Source organism: Xenopus laevis, chromosome 5S (genome assembly GCF_017654675.1).
Source record: "Xenopus laevis strain J_2021 chromosome 5S, Xenopus_laevis_v10.1, whole genome shotgun sequence".
In the NCBI taxonomy this organism is placed as follows: domain Eukaryota; kingdom Metazoa; phylum Chordata; class Amphibia; order Anura; family Pipidae; genus Xenopus; species Xenopus laevis.
The window spans coordinates 142,347,291-142,360,381 of NC_054380.1; the positions used below are offsets into that span (position 1 = coordinate 142,347,291).

Genomic DNA, 13,091 nt, shown 5'->3' on the forward strand with positions numbered 1-13,091 from the left:
TTCTCCACTGAGGAACAACAGTGTTGCCTTTGGCAGTAATAGGAGACCATCCAAGCCCAGGACTATGGTCCTTCACTATCCTCTTATCTTGGCATTTCACAATATTTATCTTCTTGGTAATCATTGTTAGTCATTCTGAGGTTTCCATTGATCTGGGCTTGGGGGGTCTGTGGATAGAGTGGTGAGTTCTGTGACTGGTGTATAGTGTGTTGGTGGGCAGGGGATGAGTAATGATTCCAAATTTAAATGAATGTTTCTATGGCAAAAGCAGACACCAGAGCCCCCATAGTGGGTATTCAGGCCCCATGGCAAACTTGCCCCAAGAAGTATCTGATCAAAGATCAAAGAAGGCCTTGCAAGGAGTGGGCAGGGTTTGGGTGAACCATGGGTGGGGTTTTGGCATAACAGAGTGACTGGGGCAGATCAGAGGAGTGGCCATGTATGTGGAGGACATTTTAGTTTTATTGGAGGCCCATCCTACATGATGGCAAGGCCCAAAGGGACCTAGGCGACCAATGGGCTAATAACTGAGGTTGCTTTGGGGTAGGGTCCTACTAACTCAGTAGTATTAGTATTTATTCCAAATATGCTTGCACTTGTTCTACCAGTGTCTCGTGCTCTTACAGGGTTTTCGGCTTCCCAGTCCACTACACTGACGTTTCCAATATGAGTCGTTTGGCAAGGCAAAGGCTTCTGGGAAGATCCTGGAGTGTCCCGGTCATTCGTCACCTCTTTGCCCCTCTTAAGGAATTTTATGCCTGTGTTTAACACATTAGGCACAGGGACCTGAGGCTGATCCCCATCTTCTCAACAACCCACCACCCCCCGATCCTGCAAGAGCCTCACTCCATCCTTCGCCCCATCCTCTGACGGAAGAAAGAAGCGAAACAAGAAAGTGTCACGTAGGAAATCAATCTCAGTAAAGCCACGGGGGCAGAGAATCAGCAGCTGCCAGGAGATCGGGGGCAGACAATTTTACGTAATTTCCTGTTCAATGTTACATTTTATTCTATTTTACACTTGTCCACATTTCTCATTTTATTTTGTAGTTTTTATCTGCTATTTTATAGGGGGAAGAGGGGGGAATTTTAACCCCCTCTGGCCCTAGGTTTTAGCAAATTAATGCAGTGCCGCTAGTCTTCATGAAGACATCATACAAACGGAGAAGGCCCATTGAGTTGTTGGGGATCTTTTGTCCGTTGTTGAGGTCATTGTGTCCTTAGGTTCAAAGTTGACGTTTAATGTTCAGTATCTTGTACTATGCCTTAGTCACATGACTGCCAGAGGAAGTGATTCCTTTTTGCAGGAACCTCCATAGATTGCCTAAAATACCGTAAATATTCAGTGGTTGTAGCACAAGGGAGGAATACGATATATAACATATATATCTACACATTTTCCTTTCAGCGTGACTTTTTGGCATTGTCATAGTGAGACTAGCGTTTACTAAGCTGTGTTTCTCCATAAGCGACCTTCCTGGGACCACCTCCTTCTGGAAGTCTTGGAGATTCACTGCTCAGCAAACAGGGTGCAGCTTTTATATAGTATGGTCTTCTGCATCGTCTTCTACATTTTTTTCCCTCATCTTCCTTAAACTGATCATCGGATATGAAACATTCTATATAGATTTTACCAGATGCCAGCTTTCAGAATTTTATGAGACCGATAAAAAAATAGTTACAGGACAAGAAAATAAGATGGTGAAATTATACACCTTTATATTCTTTTCAGCTTTTCAGGCACCTTGTGCAAAAAAGAGCTCACACAGACAGCTCAGACCTCTCAACACTGTTTACACTGTTTGTGATAATAACCAATACGCAGCTTTATAAGTGCGTGCATGATACGTCAGGTATGCCACTAAAATTGGCTCCCATGTCCATTTCCAATCTCCTGACAGAGAAGCAAATATTGCTTCTTCTGAGAAACAAATATTGGTTCCCAAGGCCATTCCCAGTCTTCTGAGAAACAGATATTGGCTCCCATGGCCATTCCCAGTCTTCTGAGAAACAAATTTTGGTTCCCAACTCCATTCACAATCTCCTAAGAAAAAAATATTTTTGTCCCATGGCCATTCCCAATCTCCTAACCAAGAAATAAATATTGGCTACCATGACCATTCCCAATCTCCAAACTGAGGAACAAATATTGGTTCAGATGGTTGTACCCAATCTCCTGAGGACCCAATATTGTTTCCCATGGTTGTTCCCAATCTCCTGACTGAGAAACAAATATTGGCTCCCATGGACGTTCCCAATATCCTAACTGAGAAACAAATATTAGCTCTCGTGTCCATTCCCAATCTCCTAACCGAAGAACATATATTGGTTCCAATGACCCATCCCAATCTCCAAAGAAATAAATATTTGCTTCCATGACCATTCCCAATCGCCAAACCTAGGAACAAATATTGGTTTCCATGGCCGTTCCCAATCTCGGTTCCCATGGGTGTTCTCAATCTCCTGACTGAGAAACAAATATTGGCTCCCATGGTTGTTTCCAATCTCCTTTTTGAAAAAAAAATATTGGCTCCCAAATGAGTTCCGAATCTCCTGATTGAAAAACAAATATTGGTTCCCATGGCTGTTCTCAATCTTCTGATTGAGAAAAAAATATTGGCTCCCATAGCTGTTCCAAATTTCCTGACTGAGAAACAAATATTGGCTCCCATTCTACTGACTGAGAAACAGAAATTGGCTCCCATGTTCTTTCCCAATTTCCTAAGAAACACATTTGGATTCCCATGTTTGTTCCTAATCTCCTGACTGAGGAATATGGCGCATGGGTGGTAACTAAAGATATTGGTGGTTTTTAGGAGATATTGTAAGATGTTTACAATACATCAGGTGCTGTTAAATCTCTCTAATGCTTCCATGCTAATTTTGGAAGCCACCAGTATCTGTCTGTTGGTCAACAATGGAGGCCCTCAGTTGTGGGAATAGTAACACGGTGCCCATGTATTGTTTTAAAGTATGATATACCTATGTACTGTGATGCATACCTTTAGAGCGCTGACGTATTTGTGTATTGGTACTGATTACTGCTGTACAACAACTTCTTATGGTGCTTACCAACAATGGGATGATTAAAAACATCAGCTGCCATGTTGCCTTACAGGCTGTGCAAAAAAGCTGGCCATTGGCCATATCTGGGTCAGATCTGTGTGTTCACGGGACATTCCGAGCTTCCTGTGGTTAAATATCAAGTGGTGACATTGTTCCACTCTGCAATCAGGTGCTTATTTTTATAAGAACTGTGCCTATAAACACTTCAAGTCTAACCTTGCCAGTCAGTAAATTAGACTTTATGGTGAATATGTTGGAGCCTTTCCTAAACATTCTTTACCTCTGTCTCCAGGAGGCTTTAGGAGATCTTCCCCATGGATTACTGAGAGCTAATCTCTCTAGTGCCTTATTACACCAAGGCAGTTACTTCCAAAGGGTTGGGGTGTTCTAAGCTTCGGGGGATGTAGTGTAGGCTTCTTGGTAAACATCACAAGACCAAGAAATAAGATCCTGTTATGTAATATGAAGAATTGAAGTAAACCAGTCGGCAGATTCCTACCAAATATAACCTTAGGATTCATGGGAGGATGTATTGTTTGTGATGTAGGGCTCCTTAATAGAACTAAATTCAATTCAGAGCTTTCTAGTGTGCAGAAAAGCCACAGGATGGAGTTCCAAGAGTTGGGGGGGGTTGCACAATATGCTTCCTTGGCTGCCGTTAAACTATAAGTCACAGTATCTGGTTTAGGGGAGGTGTTCTTCTTTACTAATAGCTAGAGGGTCACTGTTTCATACTTGTATGGACCAGGCACAGAGCAGTTTCAGAGGATTTTATATCTATTCTATTTCATACCAGACATTTTGATGGTTAAGAGATGATCCATGATAAGGCAGAACACTACCAACTTCACATTTGTCTATAACGATAAACTGGTGCTATTAGATGGGCCCGTTTTTGGTCCATAATCGTCACATGTTGTGAGTGCTGTCTCACGGCCATCTCATGTATTTTATTTTTAGACCTTGCAAAGGCCACTTAAACCATCTGTTTGTGGTGCCTTATTGCCAACCTGCATGTAACATTTTCAGATCTGGCACCAATGTACATTCATTCCTTCAACTTATATGATCATGTCACCATGAGTACAGAGCAACCACTGGACTCCCTGGGATTTTGAGCTTTTGCCTGGGTTTATCGATGACATGTGTATGTCGTCGATAAACCTTATCACCTTCTAGATTTGGCCGGTATCTCTCCTATGCAAAAAAGAGCAGCATATACCCCTGCCAGTCAATGTTAGCCAACTAGAGACCATTCCCTACTTTTTAGCAAATACCCCACCACTGGTGTATCTGCCCTGTTATGAGAATGTACAATAACCACAATGACCTCTATATATTTGAATTGTGTATTGTTTTTTTACCACCTGCCAAGATGGCTCCATTCATGATACCAATGCTGGTGCTTATTGTGTTGGTTTGTGCAGCCACTACACTCACACTTACTGTATTACTGGGGTCCATGACTCTATTGTGTGCTAAACATAGCAGGCTTCTTCTGATAGTCCATTACAAGTCTAGGACAGCCTAGTGCACCTCCTCTTCTCCAGTGGGAGGATCAGCGATGTTTTTAGTCATCCCTAACATAAAACCAATCCATAATCTGCGGTTTTTATACTTGTGCTGGGGATTGGCAAATGCAGTCTCTCAAATTCCTCTTATCATAAGGGGTTTGGATACTCAAATTCTGTAAAACTGGGCTTTTAGCGAGCGGGGCCCAGGGATCCGTTCCATTCTGTTCTAGGCCATTTCAGAACGAATAGTCCGGAACCCTCACCCCTTGTACTGTTTTAAAGTACAGGACAATATAATGTGCGTGTGCAGCGCATGTTCACAACTTTCTCTTTTATTCTTGTTGGTTCTGCTTTTGGGAATCTTTTTTTTTTAAAAGAAAAACAGTTTTTTGTTGTAAAGGGGGCGGGAAAGACATAAACCCCGCCCACCTTCTGTTTCCTCCTTTGTATATGATGTGAACATTTTTATTTTGTGTGTCTGAGTTACTTGATTAAGGTTTGGCTGTGTCTATGGCAAACAAATACAGCCCGTTTCAATGACTGAACATCTTCCAACGTCTTTTGTAACATCGCACTCTCCTTCCAGTCACAACTGTGATTCTGACAAAAGAGGGAAAAAAATATTGTATGTTATTTTCCCCCCGGTAGTTTTGTAACGTTCTCATGGCAGCGACTTGCTGATGTAGCAAAAATAAGAAAATAAATCTACAGATCCTTCCATCCAACGAAGCTCTCTGGCTTGAAATGTGGATTTGCAGTGGTCCCTCATTGTAGCGCCTGCTCACACGCACGTCAAAGCCGCTAGAAATGCCGGCGCGGTACAGACAGTGACGCTCATTTCATCTCAGTTGATGTGTATGAGAGGCGCAAAGAAGGGGGAGCACCATAACGCAGCTCTTGGTTTCCACATTTTGAACCAGAAATTAATATTTGGGGGGTTTTTGGTTTGTTTTTCAAAGCTAAAATCTGCACTGGAACATCCGTATCTGCTTAAAACCTTGGTATTATTGGCCAAGAATTTTGTTTTAATGTTTGCTCTGCTTGTTCTTTTGATAAATTTGGTGCTATTTTTTCAGGCTCAGACAATTTCCTGACTAGGGACTAGGGTTGAGCAGCGAGGCTCCAGCCTAGGGCACATGGCTATTGGGGGGCACGGTACAAGCAATGACTCTTTGACCCACATTTCATTTTTAACAGCAACATACTCCAGCTACTGCAATAGCCGAATCATGTCGCTCATAGGTATCATGGGAAATATCACATTGGATGGGAGTAGCGAACTTCCGATCTTACAGTGGATGGGGCACATTGCTGTGCTAAAATTAAAGACTGGCGGGTGGATCCCCAAAGGCAGACAAGAGACTGTAGACAGACAGACAGCAGCATGGGGTCTCCTACCTGTCCAACATCTCATTGCCAATCCATGGGGATTAAGATGGTTTCCTCTCTTTTTGCTGCTGTTACTGCCCCTACTCTTCTGGGAAGGTCCCACTAGATGTTGTGGCTGGGAGTTGCTTCCATTCAGCCACAAGAGCATTAGTGAGGTTGGGCACTGAAGTCGATTATCAGGCTCATTGTTGGGGATTCAATTCATCCTACAGTGATTCAGTTAGATTGAGGTCAAGGCCCTTTCACTACCATCTCATCAACCCCATTCTGTATGCACTGTACTTTGTGCTGTACCCTACTTATTCTGCTGAGAGGGCCTTACCTGAACTGTTGTCCAAGTATCATTTTAGGCTGTAGCATTAAGGTAAGAACTAGGGGCCCTGGCCCAAACCATGAAAAACAACACCAGCCCAGTATTCCTCCATCTAGTTTGTACCTCTGTCTAGGTGAGGTGGTGATGCTTGGAAGCTTTTATTGTCTCTAACGTACTATGAAGGTGCCCCCCCCAGGACTGGCACAGAATTAAACCCTTTTATGTTCCAGAACCTTCCTCAGATGTTTCTCCTGTATTCCCAAAACATTTCCAGAGAAGATGTAACTACAGTTTTTTTTTTTAATTGTTGGTGTTTGTTGACTTAAACAAAGAGCAATGTTTTCAGGGATCTTTTTATAACGTGAATAAAACTTTTACATTTTTAATTTCTCCCCGTCTTATTTTGGTAAAGAATGGTAGTGACCCCTGGCTCACTCTTCTGAAGTGAGACCATAGAATTGGGCAGTAGGACTGAAATTCCCACTATTCCATGACAGTCGCACCTGCTACTCACTCACTCTCATTTAAATTTCTATAGACCCCTCCCTCTTATACACCTCATATAAACGACATATTACACTTGCCCGTCCTTCTATTTGTCACATAATATAACTGAGTTAGTGAAGCCACACAAACATATATGCAAAGAAAATCCCATACAACAAACCTGTTTTAGGCCACACATATGTACCTATCATTCTATTTGCATGTGTCTCATGATATATCTAAATCAATAAGTGAAACTCTTATTTCCCAGGAGTTGTCCTGATTCCTTCAACCACAAAGCCACCACTCCCATCCAACATTTAGTAAGGGCATTTCAATAACGTTAGAAGATGCAGGAAGATGTCCATACCCAGTACCAACTGACTGGAAAACTAATGCAACTGGGCAACTTCACCACCTTCTATAAATCTAGTGAAATGAATAGGCTGCAGGTAAAGATTATATCTGTTTGATTTAACTTAATCCAGATCAATCCAACTTAATCCAGCGATCCATAGCTACTGAGCATGTGAAGGACAACTAAACAGGGAGAGGCTGGACCAAAATAAGCCATATGGACAGTAAGATCTTGTAAAGCTTATGGAAAAGTAGATAATTCCTAGGTAACAGGCAGCTTGTTATGTCTAGGAAATCCAACGGACAGAAAGGCTCACTAGTGGGACCCCCTGTGCAGTCTTTACTTTGTTAGATTTTGTTGGCAGGAGATGTAATTGAAGAATAGCTGCAGGGAAATAGGTTGGACACTTTTAATGACAGATCCCCACACAACCGCTCTTGCTCCCAACCACAACAAAAGATGGCTTTGGCAGCCTAGCCTGGCCACTGGATAGTTCTATAAAATTTGTATTTAATTATTCAGAATTGAGATGCTGGTCCTCTGTTTAAATGGACTTGTTCTGAATTCTAACCTTACAGCAGCTTATTCTGTCTCATTACATTTGTATGACCCCTGATATGAGCTACCCTGTGGTAGGTCTTCTCCTCCACCTATTTTCATATATGAACCTTTCATAGGGATCTCATTTGGGTCAACAGATCTGCTTTCTGAGGTTCTGCAAGAAATTCTTTTTAAACAATTGCTTTGCGCTCAGGAGCATTAGGAGAACACTATTCTCCCATTTTCAAGGTTCTAAATAAACTGTAATTCCCTTCCATTTGCCAAACTGGAACTTTTCAGCAAACCGGGAAAGGTGAGAACCTTGGTATCTTTAAGAGCAGAATTTACAGGGTCTGTTGCTTTTGGGCAGGAGAGTGCAATTGTACGCTCTACACTAGTGATCACAACCCCCTGATGGAAGCATAAGAGGGGCAAGAACAGGTGAAGGGGTGGGAGAAAGCAAAATGCCTACAAGCTCCCCTCTTAGCAAAGTGGACAATTCAAAAGCTCTTTATCTTCAACTGATGGATCTCCAAGACCAAAATACACACATTCACCCAAGTAGGTCCTCTAATCCTAGTGACCCCACAAACCTACTTTGTTTGTGTACAGTGAAAACCAACCAACATGTAAAGCTAAGGAGGTCAGACATTGACAAGTACAACCATGGTTTCTATTGTCTGAAGCAAAAACTAGCACCAGATTTATCAAGCAGAACACACAGGGCAGTCTCTGTTGTGCATGTATGGATGTTATTTGGCTTCATTACCTTGGGAAAGCCTTCACCCTCTTTATTCTGCAGATATATTTTTTATACAAAGAATATAAACTGTGCACAAATAGTTTAGCTGGGTGTCCCCCTTGAGGCTCTAACAAACACGGCATTGCCCGGTGTCTCCGGTGTCCCTTTTGGGAACTAGGTTTCACCAGGGGAACCTGGCTTAACTCTGGACGCTCTGATGGTGCTATCAACCCAGAATCGGGTCTGCATGTCCAGAAATCCAATATATTTTCTCAACACAGAGAATTTCACTAAGTTTTACATTTCTCTTGAACTAAATGTACTGTATGATTCAATGTTTGTTCAGTGGGACAGCTGGCTAATAAAATTCTCCCCACTGTCTTAATGTCTTTCTAACTCAAAAGAATGTCCGGGAAACATGGAGGTCTATACAAGATCTCCAATCTACTGCCTCACAGAAGGTCTGTAGGCCAATGCACCAAAGGGACAAGGCAACAAGCCACTATGGTTTGAGCCCATCATATAATGGGAGAGCTCCATCGCACTCCTATATATGTACTGCAGACATGCTCCAGTTTGTGACACATTACAGAGAGATAGCTATCCATTTGAACCCCAGCTGGTTGTAGGTGCCTCAAGCTAAAAACTCCAGTCTGGAGACTGTTCCATGTATGTATTGAAATAAAAAACAGCAACAGTACATTATAAATGCATGCAAAATACATTTACTGGCCCTTTAAGGAGCCTATGGGGATAATCTGCTCCATGGCAAGTATATGATCTTCACTACAATACAAGAATACAATATAGGAATGCTAAGAGGGTTGTTTATATTGTCATCTGGAGCATTTTCAGCAATGCAATTTCCCAAAGTGTTTAGCAAAGTTTAGTTTTCACTGCATGCTCCCCCTAGTGGCAGGATGGAGAATCTATAAACAAGTATTAAATTATGGGTTGGTTAATTACATAAATAAAGAGGTAAACAGAGTACAAATATAAATAATCATGAAATAAAATGATCATCTTATGCCTAAAATATTGCTGCTGTGGCTTTGTCCTGTGGAGAGAGCTCTGTGCTCTCCCACTGTCAAGAGAGCTCTGTGCTCTCCCACTGACTGTCCAGAGAATGCCATTGGGACTCTCCCATTGACTGTTCAGATAATGCCATTTCAGCTATCCCATTAACTGTCCAAATTATGTTTTTAGGTCTCTCCCATTGACTGTCCAGACCATGTCACTGGGACTCTTCCATTCACTTCCAGACCATGCCATTGTGGCTCTCCCATTGACTGTTTAGAGCATGCCATTTGGGGCTGTCCCAATGACTGTTCAAAGTATTCCTTTGGGTCTCTCCCACTGACTATCCAGACCATGCCACTGGTGCTCTTCCATTGACTGTCAGGACCATTCAATTGGGGCTCTCCCATTTGCTGTCCATACCATGCCATTGGGGCTCTCCCATTTGCTGTCCATACCATGCCATTGGGGCTCTCCCATTTGCTGTCCATACCATGCCATTGGTGTTCTTCCATTGACTGTCCATACCATGCCATTGGGGCTCCCCCATTTGCTGTCCATACCATGCCATTGGTGTTCTTCCATTGACTGTCCATACCATGCCATTGGGGCTCCCCCATTTGCTGTCCATACCATGCCATTGGTGCTCTTCCATTGACTGTCCATACCATGCCAATGGGGCTCTCCCATTTGCTGTCCATACCATGCCATTTGGGCTCTCCCATTTGCTGTCCATGCCACTGGGGCTCTCCCATTTGCTGTCCAGACCATTCCATTGGGGCTCTCCCATTTGCTGTCCAGAGCATGCCATTGGGGCTCTCCCATTGACTGACCAGACAATGCCATTGGGGCTCTCCCATTCACTGTCCAAAGTATGCCTTTGGGTCTCTCCAATTGAATGTCCAGACCATGCCACTGGTGCTCTCCCATTGACTGTCCAAACCATGACATTGTGGCTTTTCCATTGACTGTTCAGAGCGTGCCATGTGGCAATCTCCAATTGACTTCCAAAGTATACCGTTGGGTCTCCCCATTGACTGGCCAGACCAAGCCTTTGGATCTCTCCAATTGACTGTCCAGACCATGCCACTGGGGCTCTCATATTGACTGTCCAGATCATGCAAGTGGGGCACTCCCATTGACTATACAAAGTATGCCTTTGGATCTCTCCCATAGACTGACCAGACCATGCCACTGGGATTCTCCCATTGACTACCCAAATCATGACATTGGGGTTCTCCCAATGACTGTCCAGTATATGCCACTGGTGCTCAGGAAATTGTAGTGGTAAGTAGCATGGTTAGCTTGTCTTGGCTTATAAACGACAGTTATTAATGGACAAACTTTAGCCCTCCAAATTTAAAAAAAAATGTTTTGGGGTGACTACTAGGGCCCCACAAAGTAGCAGATTAATGTAGGGAGTCTAGAATAGATGTGTTTTTTTCATCCTAAATTACTATGTGAGTAAAGATCAAGATGGATCAGTAGAGCAGGTTGGCAAAGCGTGTTGGGGTCACCTGTTGCTGAGGGGCCACCCAAGTGATGTTTTAGAGACTGGAACATCGCTGCAGGATACATTTAAGATAGACTTTACCCTAAATCTCTGGAACTGAGGGGCCCCACTACCTGTGTCCCCCAGGATACCAGCACTTAGAATACAACTTAGTGAATGAAGGCACACACGTGCCTTGGGTGTAACATAGGAGATCCGGACACAAAAAAAAACAAACAATTTTTCTATTTTATTTTCACCTCTAACATTTATTTTCATCCTTTCAAAGGTGCTGAGATTTTATATTTTTAATGAATTTTTTTTTTCAACATTTTCCTCTTGTTTTGGCATAGCCCTGGGTGAAACTGAAAAGCATTAAATATATAAAAAAAAATAAAAATGCCTGAATTCCTTAAAATGAGAAGAAGGTGGAAGTCGATTTAAAACATAAAGGTGCTACGTGTTTTATGAAAAAAACAAAGTATATATATTGTTAAATTAAATCAACTATTTGGTCAATGACTGTTTTTTCTTTAATTTGATTCTTGGTTATTTTTTATTTCTCGGCGTGCTGAAGGGAGAAAGCACTCTTATTTTACTGTTCTATATTATTATTATGAAAACAAATGAGTAAAAAAAAAAGGCATTTTAACTTTGTACTTGAAATAAATAACAAAAAAAGAAAAAAAAAGGCAAAAAGATTTCATGTGTTTTAGCCTAGGCGTTGAACTAGTGGGTGCTTTAACTCTTTGTGACAATGATGTATATGAAATGGAAATGAAATTATGTAGAGGATTTGATAACTTTTACTGTTTGACAATTGTATCATGTTTTTCTCCATGATGTTAGAAGCCTTTTCCTGTTTTTGTTTTTTTCTGTTTTTTTTATAATGAAATACCCCACATTCCACGCACAGGAACCCTCGTATATTCATATTGTTTCTTCTTTATTGCACCATGATAAATTGTTCCTTTATTCCTGTTTTTCCTTGAATTATCGTGCAACCAATCACCTCCTTTGAGTTACTGTGTTTTGTTTTGTGTTTTTGGGGTGCAAGAGAATTCTGACAATGGAAGTGACCCCGGGATAGCACCTTAGGACTATAATGCAGTTCAGGTTTTCTCTGTTGTATTAACAGACAGTGCTGCCCTAAGCACCCGCCCACTGCCCTCCCTCTTTCCCACCTGCACCAGTTGAAAGAAAGGGATTTTTTTTGTAAATTATAAGGATACACCAAATCCATTTTATTCAGATTTGGCCCAATACCAAATCTTCCACATATGATTTACCCAAATCTCAATCCAAACCAAAATCCTAATTTGTATATACAAATTAGTAAAATCCTGGGGAGGATGAATCTGAAATTTTTCTTGTCAAGTGATCAAAGTTGAGTGATTTTAAGGATTGATATTGGGTGTGGCCAGGCACTTATTTATTTTTTGTATAGAGGCATCCAAGGGCCCATGGTTCCCTTTTAAGACAAAACATCCCTGGTCAGCATATCTCACCCCCTTGCCTCCTGTGGTTCATTTAAAGGATAAGTAAACCTAAGTGAATGTAAAATTGATGAGGGGGCTATTCTAAGCACTTATGTAAGTTACATTCATTATTTATTTTGTTTTGATTCCAAGATATTAAGGGATACATGTTCTGTTAATATGAATGAATTTTGTTACAACAGCGCCACCTGCTGGTCATTTTCCCACCAGTCTGACCAGCAAGTAGTCAAGGAAATTGTCAGGAGAAATAAAGAGGCTGATGTTCTTCTGCTTAGGAAAGATTTGAGAAAGGTTTCTAATTGTTTTCCTAACAATTTCCAAACAACAGAGCAGCCTCTTTCTTTCTCCTGACAACTTCCTTGACTACTTGCTGGTCAGACTGGTGGAAAATGACCAGCAGATGGCGCTGTTGTAACAAAATTCATTCATATTAACAGAACATGGAGGGGGATTAGGATGTATCCCCTCCACCTTAAATACACCATAGGAGAAATACTACCTGCGCCCTAAGCCTCAAACATGTCCATTTTTCCAAAGACCTGAGAAGACCATATAACCAAAGAAACTGCCAGCCAGTTAGGATGGATTGGGTTTTTTTTTTTGAAGATGGTTTCTAAAAGGACTTCCATGGTCAGAAGATCTTGTTCTCAATCATTTGGTGCACAAATGACACTTG

General features: G+C 41.8%; 1 protein-coding gene across 5 annotated transcripts in view; it reads left to right on the forward strand.

Moving 5' to 3' along the window:
• Positions 1-11,683, forward strand: part of LOC108718324 (DNA (cytosine-5)-methyltransferase 3A) — a 99,864-nt gene extending 88,181 nt beyond the window's left edge. For all 5 annotated transcript variants that reach the window (XM_018266063.2, XM_018266064.2, XM_041565154.1 and 2 more), the window contains one exon: positions 627-11,683. In XM_018266063.2, the coding sequence (XP_018121552.1) occupies positions 627-768 (142 nt within the window). In that variant the 3' untranslated portion in view covers positions 769-11,683. The remainder of the gene's footprint in view (positions 1-626) is intronic.
• Positions 11,684-13,091: the final 1,408 nt, after the last annotated feature.